General features: G+C 41.2%; 2 protein-coding genes across 5 annotated transcripts in view; one reads left to right on the forward strand and one right to left on the reverse strand.

Annotated features, from left to right (window-relative positions):
• Positions 1-2999, forward strand: part of Sacm1l (SAC1 like phosphatidylinositide phosphatase) — a 62745-nt gene extending 59746 nt beyond the window's left edge. For all 3 annotated transcript variants that reach the window (XM_087560162.1, NM_001357497.1, NM_053798.3), the window contains 1 exon segment: positions 1280-2999. In XM_087560162.1, the coding sequence (XP_087416288.1) occupies positions 1280-1416 (137 nt within the window). In that variant the 3' untranslated portion in view covers positions 1417-2999.
• Positions 3000-5316: 2317 nt separating this feature from the next.
• Positions 5317-21353, reverse strand: part of Slc6a20b (solute carrier family 6 member 20b) — a 38018-nt gene continuing 21981 nt past the window's right edge. For both annotated transcript variants that reach the window (NM_001447091.1, NM_001447092.1), the window contains 4 exon segments: positions 5317-5768; positions 6588-6753; positions 7766-7925; positions 8936-9140. In NM_001447091.1, coding sequence (NP_001434020.1) covers positions 5619-5768; positions 6588-6753; positions 7766-7925; positions 8936-9140 — 681 coding nt within the window. In that variant the 3' untranslated portion in view covers positions 5317-5618.

A 21353-nucleotide genomic window follows, 5' to 3' on the forward strand; every position in this document is an offset into this window, starting at 1 on the left:
TGTCCTGGTTGGTTTGTTTTCCCTCAACTTGACACAAACTAAAATCATCTGCGAAGGGGGAACTTCCTTCCCTTGAAAATATGCCTCCACCAGATTTTCTTGTAGGCAGGTCTGTGGGGCATATTCTAGATTAATGATTGATGTGGAATGGCCTAGTACACTGTGGACAGTGCCACCCCTGAGCAAGTATCCTGGATTATGTAATAATGCAAACTAGCAAGCCATGAAGAGGAGTCCATTAAAGAGCATTCGCCGTGGTCTCTGCTTCAGTTCCTGCCTTGAGTTTCTGTCCTGGCTTCCTTCAGTGATAGACTGTAAAGTGGAGGCCAGATAATGTCTTTCCTCTCCCAAGTTGCTTTTGGTTATGTTTATCACAGCAATAGAAATCAAACCAGGACAACTCCTCAAACAAACAATAGAAATCAAACCAGGACAACTCCTCAAGCAAACAATAACTTGCCTCTGTATAACAACTTTTAAAACTAAAATCTTTGAAAACTGATAATGTTGCAAATTGAGGGATAATTTTGAGTAAAAATAATACTGAATGCTGTGGATAGTGTCCTGTCAAATAATGCATGTGGATAGGGGTGACTGTGGATAGTGTCCTGTCAATAATGCATCTGGATAGGGGTGGCTGATTTCCAGCTCCTGCTGTGGTTTTCAAGAGGGAACATAGACACATCACAACCTCTGATGTGGTCTGGCTGCCTTCCCTTGAGCCATCTGATTGGTCATTTGACTCTGCATTGTTTCTCCATACTTGAGGCCAGCAGATACAGGAGAGAAGTGAGCTGAGGCTTAGCTCTTCAAACAGAAAAACAAAATAGGCCTTTGCTTCATGGGTGCTGCTGACCTTTATAAACTCAACCAGCAGAGTTGTTAAAAGCTGTTCTAATATGTTGTGATTTATACAGTTGAGTTTAAAACATACATTCTGTAAAGTGTGTTTTGTATTTTGATAATATTGCATCAATTGTAGAACTATGATTAAACTGTTAGTAATTTCTTATGCTAGTAAAGCATAAGAAATATGAGAGTAGTCTAGTTCTCACAGTGTGGCCTCTGTCTGTAGCCTCAGTATTGCTGGGAATTTGCCATGGAGGCAACAAGTTCTTAGGGTCCCACAGCTGATGGTTTATTGAGCCTTGCAGAATTGAGACCCCTGGTTTAAAACTTAAGATGTTATATTTTTCCTGTGGACACGAATAAACTTCAGTGTGGTCAATAGATCTGATAACAACAAATGATGTATTATCTTTGTTTTTAATATCAACAGGTGACACTTGGACAGAAACACTGGCATATGTCCTCTTCTGGGGAGTTGCAAGCATTGGAACATTTTTTATTATTCTTTACAATGGCAAAGATTTTGTTGATGCTCCCAGACTTGTACAGAAAGAAAAGATAGACTGAATTTGTGTTTGTGGAAAGCGGCTTGGCTTGGAAGACTCCATGATGCAGAACTGGAGTCTTTACTGACCTGCTTTCCACATGAACCCCAAGGTCTTCTTAAAGCCTTTATCCAAAAGTACCTCTTGTGATTTGGGCTGGGTGATGTCTTAGAATTGATCTGATATTACTGCTTTGATGATCTCTTTACTGTTGGGATGGTTATATTTATAATTTGAAGCTATAGTATAATTAAAATGTAGCTTAAATTCAGCTCACAGAACAGAAGAAATCTATTCACTGTCAAGTCAGAAGTTCACAGATAAGTAATATATTTTAAAAAATTTAACTTCTTTCATTATTTAAAACAAAATTATTTTTCTAGCTCTGTTTCATTATTGCCATTGTAAAGCAGTCACTGTTAGCAAGCATTTTTTCCATGTATCTTTGGGCTTTTCTTAAGAGTTTAATAATATGCTAATTCTACTATGCTTAGAGAATGTCTCTTAAAGGTCAGGCAGTTTGCTAAGCTGTGATTTCACAGTGAGGGAGAGGAGAATGGGATCTAGAGTCATTTGAAATTGCTTGAGCTGCTAGCAGCTTAAATGTCATGAAAAGTTCAGATATATTTTATCTTTTTTAAATGGTATAAATGAAATCAAAGAATGTAAAGTCTGTCTCTTATGCTAAAGGTCCAAAGTCACCTCTTTTTAAGAACTGCTCCATTGTGGAAAATACACTAGACTGCCAGCTGCTGCTTCTCATATCTTGTAGGATTTTATTATTGGTTGCTCATTGAGACATGCAGACCTCAGAGAAGGTCTTGTGCTAGACTTGATTCACACTTGGGGTAGCAGTTGCTTTTCCTGCATGGCACTCTGGCTTTATCACCCTGACAAGGTTTGTATTCACTGTCAATAAGTGTCTGAAATTTAGTGCTTCCAGGTAGCCATAGTTCTCCAAATCAAGGACCAACTTTAATTTATGCATAAACAGACTGAAAACCACGCTTCAGAGCTGTGCATAGTTGTGAGACAGGTTATATATTAAAATTGTAATTATGAGGTTTAGATATTAGAACAGTGTATAAGGTAGTATCACTGCGCTATCTTAGAACAATTCAGTTAAACACTATGCTATATCAGTGTTTTGCTTTAAAATATGTGGTTTTTTTTCTAATAGTACCTTATGTTAAATATTTCTAAAAGCGCCTTTAACATTACCTTTTTTTCAACATTATCTTTTATAAACAATAAGTTATTGCTTTTAGAAACTCTGGGAAAATCCTGTGTAGTTTAAAATCAGTCATTAAAGCTCACTATAGGGTAGTAAATAGAGCCGCCTGCTCTGACACGTGTAAGCAGTTTGTTCCAAGATGAAACATGAAGCCACGTCTGCTGTGATGTGCTATTCAGAAGCTGCTGGGCATTTTACAGTGAGCACTTCATGCCAACACCACGTGGAACCAGTAGTGTGGCTGCTTTGCAAGGAGTAATGTCAGAGGGTTAGGCTGCAAGTGATCAGTGTTTGAGAGCCCTGCAGTGATCTTGTTTAACTCATTTACTGTACATCCATATGCAAAAATAAAATGCCATATTCTTTTCTAACCACTGTTAGTATTGTTTCTGTTTTTATCATGGATATTTTTTTAATCTTAAAGCAATGTTTGATCATTATAGAAATACTAGTCACTAAGTAAACAAGATCAATCGCTTCTAAACTGTTTTCCAGCAATTGCCTTATACATTTTTTATAGCTTTGTTTTTTATAGATAAGGCTAGGGCAACATTTAGTGATGTTTAATATCCATAAAAGTATCTGTACTTCCACTTATAATTTCACAGTGATATAGGTTGCAGGGTGGTAAGGAAGTATGGGTGGATAAGTGATAGAGATTGCAGCTCATGACTGAGTACTGCCAGGGCTGAGGATGCAGCACTGTTAGACCACTTACCAGGCATGCGCCAAACCCAGGCATGATCCCCAGCACTCTGTAAATTCAGCATGGCAGCCCACACCTTGGGAGGTAGGAGGAAAATCAACTCAAGGTCATCCTCAGCTCCATAGAGAGTTTGAAGCCAGTTTATTCTACATGAGATTCTGTCTCAAACGTTTTCATAGAAAACATGGAAAGGTGTCAGTGAGCCTGAGTGACGTACTGAGTAAACAGCTCGTGGCAGGAAACCCTTGCCTATGTGCAAAGTGAGATGAAGTTCCTTGATAATAGCATCCAAGTTTCATACACAAAATATACATATGTTTACATAGTACATGCGTGTGTGTGTGCTTTGTGCATAAGTACAGTGTTTTCATATTTACTTGTGCATGTGTATGCTTTAAAGATTAATTTCCACATTTCATTTCTCTGGGTTCCTAGTGGAGGAACTTCAGTAAAATGTGTTCGGTAATTTGAATGTATTGTTTGTTCACTGTGAGAGTAGACCAGCTCTGAGTGGCCTCACTCTGTTAACCAGTCACTGTAACAAGTTCTTTCCACACTTAGCAACTTGAAGCTGTCTGTGTTTGCTTGTATTTGTTTCTCTGGTTCAGAGCATTCTCCAAGGCACAGTTAAGATTCTACTGGAAGCAGGCACCATCCTTTTTCGAGATGACGGTCACTAAGGACAAGATTCAGTTCCTCCCAACTTGTTGGGTTGGCCATCTCTGCTGACGCTGGCCTGGAAGCCATTAATTCTCTTCAGACAGTTTTGTCACAGCCAGCAATATTGAATCTGTATCACTTTGACCGTGTCCTTTGCACTAGAAGTCAGTGGCTGAAGCTCATTCAAGGGGAAGAGAGAGAAAAAGCATCAGCGCTGACCAGGAGGTAGGGACCTTTTGGGGGGTACAGGAAGAGCTCTCTGTGGCCAATAGAAAGATCAGGGAGCTCGAGGGGAGGTGATTGGTGCTTCTTGGAGGATGCGGAACTTAACCAGGACAAAGGTGAGATGATTTAATACTTCACAACAGATAAGCTCAGGAGGGAAGGAGTGTGACTGGACAAAGATTTTGCTGGTTTGCCACATGACCCTCAGGGTTGGGTCTGGGAGGAAGGTCCTCACACCTGATTTTTAATGAAATGGATTGTATTTGAGGTTCACAACATAGTATGAGAGGATGCATAGTAAATGTGTAGTACACCAGAACAGATTAATGCATCATCCCACAGTTTTTGTTAACAGTAAAATCAGATTTAGTAAAAAAAAATCTTAATACAGTCATTGTTGTGGTGCATATAGCACTTCAGGTTTTCATCCTATATTTCTTATTTTGTATAGTTTGATCTACAGCTCATTTCCCCCTTCTCTACCACCAAGGAGCAAGAGTCTAGTCACATATAAAGGGATATCATTAGATTATAATAAATGGATTTATCAGTACAAACTGCTACAAGAAAGAAACCTGCCAGTCAAGAATGAAAACCACCTTTGCTAGACAAGAAAAAGCTGAGAAAATTTATCGTTAAAATACCCTTCAAGAAATACTGAAAGGTGTGGGGTGGTGGCCTGTGCCTGTAATCCCAGCACTGGAGGGGTGAAGTAAGAGGATTGTGTGTTTGAACCCAGGCTGGCTTCACCTGTTCTCTCCCTACTTACCCTCTCTGCAAAGGCACGGTTCAAACAGAAACAAAAGGATAATTACTGTTCTAAAAGGTATATGCCTGGCCTGGTGGCATATGACCTGTTATGCCAGTATGGGGAGCCTGTAGCTAGATGATCATAGATTCTAGCCCAACCTGGGGTCCATATATACCAAGACTGTGCCCCAAAGTTACAGGTGAATCTGACTCTAATGGCAGTATGTAAAGAATGAGAGCTAAAGGTCAAAATGATCAAAAATTGTATCTCTTTTGAGCTAAATATATAGATTCTAGCAACAAAAGTATACATTATGGAAGAGAAAGAGTAAAAGTTGCTGGGAGGTAGTGGCACAAATCTTTATTCCTAGTACTCGGGACACAGGTAGATTTGTTCGTACAGAGCGAGTTCCAGGACAGCCAGGGGTACACAGAAACCTTGTCTTGAAAACAAAAACAAAAGTAAAAACCTAAGTGTGAGTTAGGATTCTGTCAAGCTACAATATAGAGAATTAATTTTTTTGTTTTATAAATTCAGGGAGCAGAAAATACTTGTGGCTTTAAAAGAGGGCTGTAGCACTTCCACTGCTGAATACATAGAGAGAGAGAGTAGCTGTGAAACTTAGGTGGTCTGTGGGACTTCTAGTTCTCAGGCCTCGGGAAACTGTTCTCTGCTCTTGAGGTGGCGTGTGACAAAAGTCCCCAGGGCTACCAGAGGGATGCACATAGTAGAGGAGGCTACCAGAAGCCCAATGACAGCGAGTGCATATGTAGGGTAATCCTTAATCACCACATGGCCCTGCAAGAAAAGAGGAGAAACATTCACTAGTCTAAGGGGACTCAGCCTCTATTCCAAAAAAAGGAAGAGAAATGGTGTGAGTTGGTATTTAGGTTTGAATACAAAATGCTTCCCTCCAGACACAGGTGCTGGAAACGTTAGGAAGTAGGATCTATCTGGGGAAGCAGGTAATTGAGGGCTGATCCTTGGGGTATCTGGTCTCTGGAGGCTTCCTCTCTGTTCTGTCTATCAGGATGTAAAGAAAAAGGTTGATTCACACTCTTGGTACTCCACCCAAGGCAATAAGGTCAGGATATCCTGACTGACCCCTCTGAAACTATAGCCCAAGTTTTTCTCCCTGCATTTATTAGATCAAGATTTTGGTCAGTGTGATAATAAAACATAGGGTAGGACTGGGCCTGTAGGTCACACACACACACCCACCCTACCCTTCTGCACTTAATTTACAGCAACCATGCACAGAAACCACTCTCACCTTTTCTCTTTTACCCATAGAGAGCACTTTTCCACGGGCAAAGCTCTTAGCTGGAGTTCTTATGAAGGAAGAACCAGTACTCACACAGGGATGCCCTCACCATCTAGGGAAGTTCCACTGGGATACTGTGAAGGTGACTTATGTCTCCACAGAGGTTAAAACCTCAGAGCCCAGTTCTGCTGTACTGGATTGAGCATCTGAAACGTCTTGATGAAGCCACCATGCTATCTATCACCTCTAATCTCCTCATAGCAATGGTTCCTTGTGTCAGAAACTGAAGAGCTGTGTTCTGAAGTGACACTGTTGCCTCTGCTCTTCCTCAGACCTGCAGGAGCATCACATACCTGAGTAGCATCCCAGGCTTGGTACTGCAGCGTTCCCGTGAGGATGTAGTCACTCAGGTAGAATATAAAGAGGCCGATGATGATCAGTGGGCTCACAAACACCCACATGGTCTTCCAGTACCAGTTGAGGGGCCGGCCAGTCATGGCCCGAAGATCACTTTCAAATCTGTTTGGAACACAGGGAGAGAGCCTGGAGGGAGGGGCTCCAGCTTGCATACCCTCTGCACTTGGGAAGATGCTATTCTGGTTACCAATGATGTTTGATTGTGACCCTGAACCCAAATGGTCTTTTCCTTTCCTGTGGGAGATGTTGAGGTAAAGGGAAAAGGGCTGAGGCTGCCTGAGCGGGAGAATGACCAAGAAGGAAGGGGTCATGGGGCATCTCCCCAGTGTGTTAGCCTTCAGAGGAAGGCTTTTGATGTGGCCCTTAGAGTAATTCCTAGTGAAGATGGGTCCAGGGTGCGTGGCGAAGGAGTATGCTAATCCCCTCAGTCCACAGGGCTAGGGTGACATTGCCTCTCTGCCCACCCACCCACACTATCCATTAGTGATAGCTCCAAGTATTCTCTCCTGCTCCTAGAGATATTTTCAGAACAGTCACTTTGAGCTTGGAAGGGCCTGGCGTTGGCACAGAAGAGCAGGTAGAATGGAGCAGTAGAGAGGAGGTTCTGAACTGCTTGCTCTTCCCACCCTGGCAGGCCGACTAAAAAGAACAAGGTCCGAGACTAGTGGGTTCTCAGCATGTGGTCCCCAGAAGACCAGGGAAAGTGCTAGAAATATCATCACACTTTCTCCCAGACTTTAGCCAGATACCTAATGAAGGAGGTCCTGCAACCCTCATCTCACTGGCCACCAGTTTGAAAGCTATACATGACAGTTTGGGCCCCAGATGCATATTCCATCACTTGGAAGACTGAAAACATCCCAGTGTTAGGCTCTTGGAAATCCTAATTCTGGCAGATGATCAGAGTATCTAAGCCTGGAGCTGAGTCCCTGCCCAGAAAGCATGCCATGGTAAAGAGTGGAAAACAGGAAGTGCAAAGAGGCTGTTGGAAGCAAGAGATGAAGGAGATCTGAGGGCAAAGGAGCATCTAGAAGGGACACACCTATTGAGGAAGGATGGTTTTCTTATGAGTGTGGCCCTGCAGCTAACCATCCCACATCTGGGCTCTCCTTACCTCCTCAGCCCATACACGTAGCACACAGCTATAGTCTCCACCAGCACAATGAGCAGCAGAGACAGCGTGGCTGCATAGTCATTGAATATGTCAAACCAGTAGTTCCCAGCCTCCATGGTGAACACCATGCCAACAGCACAGTTGATGAGGCACACCAGACCTGAAAGACAAGATCACTGCTCTTCTCTCGGAGTCTCCCTACTCGGATCCCACATTATATGTCAGCAGGAGCCACAGGTCCTTAGGTGTACCTTAAAGGGAGGCTCACCCACACGAGCTATAGGGCCTGCTCTTCAGGGGATGTCAGTTCATGGAAAAAGGGACTGGGGACAGTATATACAACTGGGCTACAGAGACCCAGTCCCAGGAAGGATGCCAAGTGCTAGGAGGTTCTGAGTCAGGAGAATGTAACTTGCAGTGAGTGGTCAGAACATGAAAATTGGATGGAGCCTTGTTTTACTCATCTTGGATATGGAGTTACAGAATCATCAGAATCAGAGATGTCTGGCCAGAGTCCTCATGACCGTGGTTGGGTAGCATGATAGTGAAGTTAATGGGTAGCCATCATGGGAAAGTCTAAAAACTTCACAGTCAAAGTGCATGAAGAAGTGGTATGTGCTCTTACAATGATGTATCAGACAGGATCAGGGACTGACAATTGCACAGTACAGCACACTAAGGGTTGATGGCAGGCCTGTAATATCTTTTTTTTTTTAAAGAATGACTTTCAAGAACAGAGGCAAACACAAGAAGCACTAGACATCAGAACAGGGTGGTCTGATTGGGGGCTTATTGCTTGGAGAGTATGTGGAAGGAGATCTTCCTGGTCTGGGAACAGGTCATACACTCACCTTAGGAAATGGACAGTTGATGTTATCTTTCAATTAAAACAAAAACAGATGGAGGCTCTCAAAGCCTGGAGACCTGAGTGCAGGCTGGGGAGTTAGCCTTTTCCCAAGGGTGGGCTGGCTGACCACCTTACTTCCCTGGGATGTGGTGTGTTCCTAGTCTATCTCCCAGGGCTGAGTAGGACACAGTACAGGAACACAGACTCCTAGAAACTGCTTCTGCAGTTGGCTTAGAAGACAAAGCTTTTGAAGAAATCATTTCATCAAATGTTCTGCATTTCCTGCCCACCCATGCCCTGCCTCCTCAGCAGTGTGTCCTGACCTGAAATGGCCTCCTTGGGCAGGTAGCTGGAGATGACCTTGCTGTCAGTCAGAGGGGTGAGGATGGCTGTTCCTGTCCCTACCATGCTTCCCATACCCAGTGTTAGCAGCATGAAGAAGTAGAGCACTGACCAGAGCTGGGACACTTCCATGTTTTTAATGGCCTCAGTGTAGACGATGAAGGCCAGGCCTGTGCCCTGGACAGCCTGAGAGTGGTAAAATGATAGCAGTTATTACTTTGATATAGTCTTTTTAACAAACATGTTCAGTGTCAGGACCTGGGCTGAAGTAAAAGAAACAGGTTCATTGTGTGACCAGCTAGAAGGTCTCAAGAATCAGTTGGACTGGCTAGAAAAACTGGCCAGAACACACACACAATACATACACAATGTGATGAACCCTGCATTACCCCTTCCTGCCTCTCTTACATTTTAGATAAAAATTACAAAATCATATTTGGATCTTTGTTTCCAATGCCAGAACTGAGGAACTGTGATGGGCCCTGTGTGGTAGGTTTGACCTGGCAGAGTTTTGGTGGCCACATTCCTGTTAGTCACTTGCTGTGGAAGCTGAGCCTACTACTTCTGCTTAAAGTCAAATGTCTTGAAACCAGTGAAGGGTCCTGAGTGGGTGGGTTTAGACAACCATGGGACTGCTAGAATACTAAGCCATGAATTCACTGAACAAAGCCACAAGACGGTGAGTCACCATGAGCAAGAATGACGAACATGTAGAATATCCCTCTCTTCACACAGATTTGTCAGATTGGGAAGTGCTATGGACTGAATTCATAATGTTGAAACTTCTACCCTCAGAATGACTACATTCAGTCAAGGCTAAAGTTAGGTAAGGTTTCAAAAGTAGAATCCTAGTCCAGTAAGACAAATCACTGATCCTGGAAGCAAACTTTGACTGGAAACCAGTCTCTAGAAATATAAGAAATTAATATCTGTTGTTTAGTCACCTTATCTCCGATATTTTGTTATGGTAACCTGATTGACTAATATAGGTCAGCCAAGTGGCATGCCAATGGTGTTGATTATGAGGATGCATACAACTTTAAAGTAATAAAATCCATTAAAAGTTGATAAGTGTCTTTCTTATTACTTTTGCTACAGAGTTTTTGAGAGAGGGGGGTTAACTTTTACACCCAGTTAGGATTTACTAGGTCCTAAGATGCTAGACACAGAATCACTAAAGATTAGCCTAAGGTAGTGGTTCTGAGTTCATCGTCTCTTGCAAATGAAAATTAAAGGTACAGCCTTTATTAAGAAGTATTTCATACAGCCAGGCATGATGCCAAATGTCTTAATACCAGTACTCAAAGTGGGCAGAGATAGGCAGATCTCGGAGTCTGAGGCCAACCTAGTCTACAGAACAAGTCCAGGATAGCCAGGGCTACAGAGAAAAACCCTGTCTGCAAAATCATCATCATCATCATCATCATCATCATCATCATCATCATCATCATCAACAACAACAACAACAACAACAACAAAACAACCAAAATATAAAAGTGAAGAACTAAGGAAAAGTGAGAGAATCAAGAGTGGGAAGGGTTTCCCAGAGGGAGAAGTTTAATTTTTGTTGTCCAGTATTTCTATAACAAAATGGCAGGAGGTGGATAAAAACTATCTGTGGGCATTGGCTAATTCTCTGGGCTATCACAGGCCCACACACATATGTGTAGGTCCATCCCTGGCTTCAGCTTTGTTACCTTGACTTTCCACTATTATTAGCTTGCATTGGCTACCTTCTGACTTGCAGGTATGTCAGTGCTTTACCACAATAGAGAGTTAATCATGACAGCCACCTAGATGGAATCTTGTTATGAGAAGCCATCTGTGCTTGTAATTTAGTTTTAATTAGCTTCATTGGAAGTAAGATATATGAAATACAACAGTACCTTACCCGTGTTCCTTGAGGATGTTGGAGAGGCAGCGTACCTGCTGTCTGACACAGAAGCCTGCTCCTTTTTATCTGAACACGTCAAGTATCTCATAGCCATCCAGAAACATTCCTATTCATCTTAGTGTTCCATAATTTGCTGTCTTAATCCTTAATCTTCATTTTAACCCCACCCTCTGTTCTCACTACAACACATATGGCAAATATGGGCCCCCCTTCCCTTACCGTCTTCAAAGAGTCAACTCCTACATCATATGAACCAGTCTTTCTAAAAAGGGACAGTGGTAAAATAGTCCTCCAGCATAGTCTTTAATGTTCCTGTCTATGGATACTATAACAGCTATTTCTAATGTGTTTAAAGAAACAAAAATTAGTCATAAATAGAAATGAACATCATTGAAGGAAAAAATAGTGTTGTAAATGTCAGTGTGAAATTGCTGAAATTTGATTGAGATTTGATGTTGGTTAGGAGAGAAATAGTGAATTGGGAGATGCATATATCCAGTTGTATCTAAGACAAATTCAGGAAAATAAATCTAGAACACCACAAACAAAAGTCAATACAACTATAACCTGAAAAATGGATCAAAATAATAAAGATAAGAGACTTACAGAATAATATCCAAAATCTTAAGCTACTAAGTTCCAAAGAAAAAAGAGTAAGAAGCAATGCTTAAGAGATAACAGGTTTGAGTTTTCCAAATTTTTAAGAAACATCATCCACAGATGAGAAAACCTAGCATAGACGTAGATTAAATAAAGGTACACTGCGTTTGTTTTGCTTTGGCAACCAGAGCTACTGGCCTTTCTTAGCTCCTCTTCTTTAAGAGTATTCTCTAGAAAAATCTAAGAATGTATTTAAATATAAAAATGAGACAAATAGGTCCACTATCACTTATATCTCCATTGTTGTTGGAGTCTTAGTTCAATGAAGGAAAGGAAATGAGGTATAAACATTTAAAAGAAAGGTATAGCTGGCCAGGTTAGTGAACACCTTTATTCCTACCACTTGGAAGATGGAAGGATCATCAGTACAAGACCAGCCTGGACTATGAGACCCTCCTCAAAATGAAAATAATATTAAAAGAGGCAGGGAGAGAGTTGGGAGAGGCATGCTAATCAAATGGGATCAGGAAACAAGCAAATGTTTTATATTAATGTCTGACAAAATAGACTTCAAACTAGTACTAGTTAGGAGACAAAGAAGTACAGTTGATTCTAATTAAGAAGACAATTAACCAAGAAGACATTACTAACCCAAATATATATGCACCAAACTCTGGTGAATGGATTTCATAAAAATTATACTAAAAGACACAGATTAATAGCAAACCACTAATAGGTGATTTCAATAACCCGCTTTCTGCACTAAATCTGTTGTCTGGACAAAGAATAAACAAAGAAACTAGAATTAAATGTTAAAATACATCAAATGATATTAACATTTCTACAGAATATTCCATCCAAACACTAAATAGTATATATTTTACTCAGCGGTGCACAGAAGCGTCTCATCCTGTAAGACAAAACAAATCTTAACCAAATTCAGGAAGATTGAACTAACTCTGCATTTCTCATCTGACCACTGTGCAATAAAACTTAAAATTAACAGCAAACATATCTCTAGTAAGTAAGAAACTCTTGGAGATTAAACAATTCATTACTGAATGGTGAATGGGTCAAAGAAAAAAATCAAGAAACAAAAAAAAAATTAAGAAAAAGTTAGAGCTCTAAGTGCCTAAAATAAAGCATAAATAAATTACGATGAAGTTTGAAAAATGTTTGAAAAGCTTTGAAAATTACAAAAACTTAGAAAAATGATGTTTTAGTTACTTTTCTATTATCATGAAAAGGCACCATGACCAAGGCAACTTATAAAAGAAAGTGTTTTAATTTGAGGCTCACAGCTGCAGTGGGTTAGATCCATGACCAGCATAGCAGCATGCAGGCATGGCACTAGAGCTCAGAGTTTGCATCTCTTTTTAAAAGATTTATTTATTATATATAAGCACACTGTAGTTATCTTCAGAGTCACCAGAAGAGGGCACCAGATCTCATTGCAGATGGTTGTGAGCCATCATGTGGTTGCTGGGAATTGAACTCAGGACCTCTGGAAGAACAGTCAGTGCTCTTAACCACTGAGCCATCTCTCTAGTGCCCCAGAGTTTACATCTTGATCTGCCAGCATGACACAGAGATCACTGGGAATGGCATGGCCTGTGCTTTTGAAATCCCAAAGTCACAGCTCTTCCAATAAGGCCGCACCCCCTCTTAAAACTATTTGTTCTTGCTCATTTGTTGAAGATCTGCATAAAGAATGATCACTAATAATCACACAACAGAATCAATATTAGGATGTCTCAAAGTCTTCTCTGACAACAAAATTAGTGCAAAACTCTTCAATTTAGTCTCAGGCAGGTTCTTAGGACAAGGACAAAAAGCAGCCACAATCTTGGCCATGTAGCATAATGGTCTCTTACTAGTTGCTAGTACTGTTCCTCTCTGAAAACTCTGGAGCTGGAACTTCATAGTTCACATTGATCTCAGCACTATTTATTGTCTTTAAGCTCCTAGTAGGATGGCCGACTGAAGAGTTTAACAGTTTTTCTAGTCCAAAGTCCCACAGTCTTTTACATTCATCCATATTCCTCCAGCATGGCCAGGCCTGTCATAGCAATGGCCTACTCCATAGTACCAACTTTTGCTTATTTTTCTCTTGTGACAAAACTACATGACCAAGAGGGGAGAAACAGAAAGTGTTTGGTTTGGGGCTTACCGTTCCAGAGGGTCAGAGCCTATGACCAACATGGCATGGAGTATTTCAGCAGGCAGGCATGGTAATGGCACAGTAGCTGAGAGCTCACCTCTGGATCTACAAGTTTTTAACAGACAGCTAAAAATTCAAATATGTGAGCCTTTGAGGGACATTCTCATTCAAACACTACATTATGAATATTTTATTACTTGTATTTTTATGGAAATTTCTCTGTTAGCTATTTTTCTCATCACTGTGAGCATATCGGAAGGGTTCAGTCCACGGTTGCTTGGGCCCCATGCACTTGGGCAAAACATGCCTTTGGGACAGTTACTCTATTTCCTAACATAGTGGAAGGAGAGAGATGGGAATACAGAATTAAATAAAATGGCCCCCATAGGTTCACATATTTGAATGGTTGGTCCCTAGTTGGTAGAATTATTTGTGAAGAATTGGGATATGTGGCTTTATTGGAGGAGGTGTGTCATGGGGCGAGGGCAGGCTTTGAGCTTTTAATACCCCAGTGTAGCTCTCTCCTTCTGCCTTGTGTCTGAGAATCTAAATGTAAGCAGCTCATAGCTATGCATGCTCCTGTGCCACTCATGCCTACCTACATGCTGCCAAGCTTCCTGCCATTATTATAATCATGGACTCTAATTCTTTAGAACTGTGAGCTTCAATAAACCTCATTTATAAATTGCTTAGTCCTGTAGTCTCTTCACAGCAAAAGAAAATTAACTAAGACACATAGCAAATATGGGAATTCATAAGAATTCCTTAGGACTTCTAATCAGATTGATATGAGAGTTTTATCTTTCTTTTGCAATAAAAAATGACAGGCACCCAAATCCCATGAGGGAAGAGAGCTGAACACCCAGGAGTACAGACATCCTGAGACCGCAGGACAGACTGCCACTTCTGCTCACATCCCCGGTCCAAGGGGAAAATGTACAGTGCCTCTGGACACAGGAATAAAGGAACAGACAGCTGCCAGAACCCGCGGTTCTGGTCTACGCCCAGGACCAAATTGAACCAGCCAAACAGCTCCCTGCACCCAAATCCCATGGGGGAGAGAGTTGGACCCTCAGAAGTGTGAACGCTCCTGAGAACTCAAAGGAGACTACTCTCTGCCCCCAGGCCAGATCCAACTGTGCCCCCTGGGTGCAAGGACCTAGGAGCAATCAGGGGCAGGACCTTTGATTCCAGCCAGTGCCTAGAGCTGAAAGATAGTCTCTAGAAGGGCCAAGACACCTGAAATCAGAGCTTCTGCTCTCAGAAAAGGCTGAAAGAAAACAAGAAAACAGTTCTACAGGAGTGCTGACACAGAGGCATACAGCAGGGTCAAGTCACTCTCAGAAACAGCAAGACAAACACCAGAGACAACCCAATGGCTAGAGGCAAGTGCAGGAACCTAAGCAACAGAAACCAAGACTACTTGGCATCATCAGAGCCCAGTTCTCCCATGAAAGAAAATACTGGATATCCAAACACACCAGAAAAGCAAGATCTAGATTTAAAAATCACATTTTTTGATAATGATAGAGGGACTTTAAGACAGACATAAAGAATTCCCTTAGATCCCATGGGAGGGAGAGCTAGAAGATCCTGTGGGAGGGAGAGCTAGACCTTCAGAGGGGCAGACATGCCTGGGAAACCAGAGGAGACTACTCCCTGCCCACATTTCTGACTCTAGAGGAAAATGCCTAGCGCCATCTGGGCCCCCTGTGCACAGGGACCCCAGAGAATGAGAGGCAGGCCCTTCTGATTGCTGCCCTCACAGAGAGCTGAAACTTAGCCCCGAGGAGTGACTTCAGGCCCGAGACCAGAGGTAAGACCAACTTTTCTGCTCTGACCTGCCTGGTGGACTCAGGACACATGCCCACAGGAAGAGCTGAAGACCAGTAGACAGGAATGACTACACACCAGAAAGTAGAACACTGTTCCCATAACTGGCTGAAAGAAAACAGGAAAACAGGTCTATGGCACTCCTGATACACAGGCCTATAGGACAGTCTAGCCACTGTCAGAAATAGCAGAACAAGGTAACACCAGAGACAACCTGATGGCGAGAGGTAAGCGCAGGAACCCAAGCAACAGAAACCAAGCATAAATGGCATCATCGGAGCCCAATTCTCCCACCAAAGCAAACACTGAATATCCAAACACATCAGAAAAGCAAGATCTAGATTTAAAATCATATCTGATCATGATGATGGAAGACTTTAAGCAATACATAAGGAACTCCCTTAGAGAAATGCAGGAAAATACAAGTAAACAAGTAGAAGCCGTTAGAGAGGAAACACAAAAATCCCTGAAAGAATTACAAGAAAACACAATCAAACAGGTGAAGGAATTGAAAATGAAAATAGAAATAAAAAAGAAAGCACAAAGGGAGACAACCCTGGATATAGAAAACCAAAGGAAGAGACAAGGAGCCATAGATACAAGCATCACCAACAGAATATAAGAGATAGGAAAGAGAATCACAGGAGCAGAAGATTCCATAGAAATCATTGACACAACTGTCAAAGATAATGTAAAAGGCAAAAAGCTACTGGCCCAAAACATACAGGAAATCCAGGCCACAATGAGAAGATCAAAGCTAAGAATAATAGGTATAGAAGAGAGTGAAGAGTCCCAACTCAAAGGACCAGTAAATATCTTCAAAAAAATCATAGAAGAAAACTACCCTAACCTAAAGAAAGAGATGCCCATAAGCATACAAGAAGCCTACAGAACTCCAAATAGACTGGACCAGAAAAGAAACTCCTCTTGTCACATAATTAGTCAAAACACCAAATGCACAAAACAAAGAAAGAATATTAAAAGCAGTAAAGGCAGACCTATCAGAATTATGCCAGACTTCTCACCAGAGACTATGAAAGCCAGAAGATCCTGGACAGATGTCATACAGACCCTAAGAGAACACAAATGCGAGCCCAGGTTACTGTATCCAGCAAACCTCTCAATTAACATAGATGGAGAAACAAAGATATTCCATGACAAAACCAAATTTACACAACATATTTCTACAAATCCAGCTCTACAAAGGATAATAAATGGTAAAGTCCAACACAAGGAGGCAAGCTACACCCTAGAAAAAGCAAGAAACTAATCGTTTTGCAGCAAAACAAAGAGAAGACAAGCACATAAACATAATCTCACCTCCAAATACGAAGATAACAGGAAACAACAATTACAATCCCTTAATATCTCTCAACATCAATGGACTCAATTCCCCCCAAAAAAGGCACAGATTAACAAACTGGATACGTAATGAGGACCCAGCATTTTGCTGCCTACAGGAAACACACCTCAGAGACAAAGACAGACACTACCTCCAAGTAAAAGGCTGGAAAACAACTTTCCAAGCAAATGGTTGGAAGAAGCAAGCTGGAGTAGCCATTCTAATATTGAATAAAATCGATTTTCAACCAAAAGTCATCAAAAAAGATAAGGAAGGACACTTCATATTCATCAAAGGAAAAATCCACCAAGATGAAATCTCAATCCTAAATATTTATGTTCCAAATACAAGGGCACTTACATACATAAAAGAAACCTTACTAAAGCTCAAAACACACATTGCACCTCACACAATAATAGTAGGAGACTTAAACAACCCACTCTCATCAATGGACAGATCATGGAAACAGAAATTAAACAGAGACATAGACAGACTAAGAGAAGTCATGAACCAAATGGACTTAACAGATATTTATAGAACATTCTATCCTAAAACAAAAGGATATACCTTCTTCTCACCACCTCATGGTACTTTCTCCAAAATTGACCATATAAAATCAGGCACAAAACAGGCCTCAACAGATACAGAAAAATAGAAATAACCTCATGCGTCCTTTCAGACCACCACGGGCTAAAGCTGGTCTTCAATAACAATAAGGAAAGAATGCCCACATACACATGGAAGTTGAACAATGCTCTACTCAGTGATAACCTGGTCAAGGAAGAAATAACGAAATTAAAGACTTCTTAGAACTTAATGAAAATGAAGGTACAGCATACCCAAACTTATGGGAGACAATGAAAGCTGTGCTAAGAGGAAAACTCATACCTCTGAGTGCCTGCAGAAAGAAACAGGAGAAAGCATATGTCAGTAGCCTGACAGCACACCTAAAAGCTCTAGAACAAAAAGAAGCAAATATACCCAGGAGGAGTAGAAGGCAGGAAATAATCAAACTCAGGGCTGAAATCAACCAAATATAAACAAAAAGGACTATACAAAGAATCAACAGAACCAAAAGCTGGTTCTTTGAGAAAATCAACAAGATAGATAAACCCTTAGCCAAACTAACGAGAGGACACAGAGAGTGTGTCCAAATTAACAAAATCAGAAATGAAAAGGGAGACATAACTACAGAATCAGAGGAAATTCAAAAAACCATCAGATCCTACTACAAAAGCCTATATTCAACAAAACTTGAAAATCTGGAGGAAATGGACAATTTCCTAGACAGATACCAGGTACCAAAGTTAGATCAGGAACAGATAAACCATTTTAAAAAACCCCATAACTACTAAAGAAATAGAAGCAGTCATTAAAAAGTCTCCCAACCAAAAAGAGCCCAGGACCAGATAGGTTTAGTGCAGAATTCTATCAGACCTTCATAGAAGACCTCATACCAATACTATCCAAAGTAGTCCACAAAATTGAACTAGACAAAGCACTACCAAATTCCTTCTATGAAGCCACAATTACTCTTATACCTAAACCACACAAAGATCCAATAAGGAAAGAGAACTTCAGACCAAGTTCCCTTACGAATATCGACCAAAAATACTCAATAAAATTCTTACAAACTGAATCCAAGAATACATCAAAATGATCATCTATCATGATCAAATAGACTTCATCCCAGGTATGCAGGGATGGTTTAACATTCGAAAATCCATCAATGTAACCTACTATATAAACAAACTCAAGGATAAGAACCACATGATCATTTCATTAGATGCTGAGAAAGCATTTAACAAAATTCAACACCCCTTCATGATAAAAGTCCTGGAATGAACAGGAATTCAAGGCCCATAGCTAAACATAGTAAAAGCCATTTATGGCAAACCAGTAGCTAACATTAAACTAAATGGAGAGAAACTTGAAGCAATCCCACTAAAATCAGGGACTAGACTGTCCACTCTCTCCCTACTTATTCAATATAGTTCTTGAAGTCCTAGCCAGAGCAATAAGACAACAAAAGGAGATCAAAGGCATACAGATTGGAAAGGAAGAAGTCAAAATATCACTAGTTGCAGATGATATGATAGTATATTTAAGTGATCCCAAAAGTTCCACCAGAGAACTACTAAACCTGATAAACACCTTCAGTAAAGTGGGTGGGTATAAAATTAACTCAAATAAATCAGTAGCCTTCCTGTACACAAAAGAGAAACAAGCCGAGAAAGAAATTAGGGAAACGATACCCTTCATAATAGACCCAAATAATATAAAATAACTTGGTGTGACTTTAACCAAGCAAGTGAAAGATCTGTATGATAAGAACTTCAAGTCTCTGAAGAAAGAAATTGAAGAAAACCTCAGAAGATGGAAAGATCTCCCATGCTCATGGATTGGCAGGATTAATATAGTAAAAATGGCCATTTTACCAAAAGCGATCTACAGATTCAATGCATTCCCCTTCCAAATTCCTACTCTATTCTTTATAGAGACAGAAAGAGCAATTTTCCAATCCATTTGGAATAACAAAAAACCCAGGATAGCGAAAACTATACCCAACAATAAAAGAACTTCTGGGGGAATCGCCATCCCTGACTTCAAGCAGTATTACAGAGCAATAGCGATAAAAAACTGTATGATATTGGTACAGAGACAAGCAGATAGATCAGTGGAACAGAATTGAAAACCCAGAAATGAACCCACACACCTATGGGCACTTGATCTTCGACAAAGGAGCTAAAACCATCCAATGGAAGAAAGATAGCATTTTCAACAAATGGTGCTGGTTCAACTGGAGATCAGCATGTAGAAGAACGCAAATCTATCCATTCTTATTGCCATGTACAAAGCTTAAGTCCAAGTGGATTAAGGACCTCCACATCGAACCAGATACACTCAAACTAATAGAAGAAAAAGTGGGGAAGAGTCTTGAACTCATGGGAACTGGGGAAAATTTCCTGAACAAAACACCAATGGCGTTACCCAGAGTCCTATAAGGAAGCCCTGACTCAGCCACTGTGAAAAGTCCAGGAAACACACAAATTCACCAAGCTTGACTTATGTGGAATTGTACTCTGGTCTGTCTGTGGTTGCCTGCCTAGTGTTAAGAGGTTTTTGCATCTCCCCAGGAAAGGTCCATGCAGGAGCATTTGTACTTCCTATTGAACCCTATCACCATTGAAGACTGGCTCCTCCACGGTGCTCTGGCAACTAGCACATGTGCACACAGACTGTGCAGTACATGTTTGAGTGACAGCGTATCTGAGACTTGGAAGAATGCCCTATAATCCTTCTGGAGCACGGGGAAATGGAAGTTTGTGGCCCCGCCTCCGGAGGGACCATCTGCCGCTTTCCTTCTCTCTCCTGGAAGCTTCATGAGGCAGTTTATCAGCTCCCAGGTTCCGAGAGGGTATGATCTTCCTAGGGCAGCTTCTCAGCACAAGCCTACAGAATCCGCTCCGCAAACAGCATAGCTGTGGTGTAGATGAGCTCCTTTGCAACTGGGGAAGTGGACTCCCCACAGTGGTAGGTGGCCTCCTCCATTTGGGTGTGGCTCTTTTTGCTATCTCAGATAATAGCCAGAGGGCACCTGTGTCTTTGGGTGCTTCCCTTCTTGCTAAAGTAATAAATTGAATCTAAACTGAAAAAAAAAAAAACACCAATGGCTTATGTCTAAGATCAAGAATGGACAAATGGGACCTCATAAAACTGCAAAGCTTCTGTAAGGCAAAAGACACTGTCATTAGGATAAAACGGCAACAAACAGATTGGGAAAAGATCTTTTCCAATCCTACATCTGATAGAGGGCTAAGATCCAAAAGTAATGTTCAACATCCTTAGTCATCAGGGAAATGCAAATCAAAACAACCCTGAGATTCCACCTCACACCAGTCAGAATGGCTAAGATCAAAAACTCAGGTGACAGCAGATGCTGTCAAGGATGTGGAGAAAGAGGAACACTCCTCTATTGTTGGTGGGATTGCAAACTGGTACAACCATTCTGGAAATCAGTCAGGAGGTTCCTCAGAAAATAGGACATTCCACTACCTGAGGACCCAAGTATACCTCTCCTGGGCATATACCCAAAAGATGCTCCAACATGCAACAAAGACACATGTTCTACTATGTTCATAGCAGCCTTATTTATAATAGCCAGAAGCTGGAAAGAACCCAGATGCCCTTCAACAGAGGAATGGATTAAAAAAATGTGGTACATCTACACAATGGAGTATTACTCAGCTATCAAAAACAATGACTTTATGAAATTCATAGGCAAATGGAATGAACTAGAAAATATCATCCTGAGTGAGGTAACCCAATCACAGAAAAACACACATGGTATGCACTCATTGATAAGTGAATATTAGCCTAAAAGCTGGAACTACCCATGTGCAAACCACAGACCACAGAAAGCTCAAGAAGAAGGATGACCAAAATGCAGATGCCCCCACTCCTTTTTAAAAGGGGGAAAATATCCATAGGAGGGGATATGGAAGCAAATTTTAGAGCAGTTACAGAAGGAATGACCATTCAGAGTCTGCCCCACATGTGGCCCATGTA

The sequence above is a fragment of the Rattus norvegicus genome, chromosome 8, assembly GCF_021556685.1.
Source record: "Rattus norvegicus strain SHRSP/BbbUtx chromosome 8, alternate assembly SHRSP_T2T, whole genome shotgun sequence".
Taxonomy (NCBI): domain Eukaryota; kingdom Metazoa; phylum Chordata; class Mammalia; order Rodentia; family Muridae; genus Rattus; species Rattus norvegicus.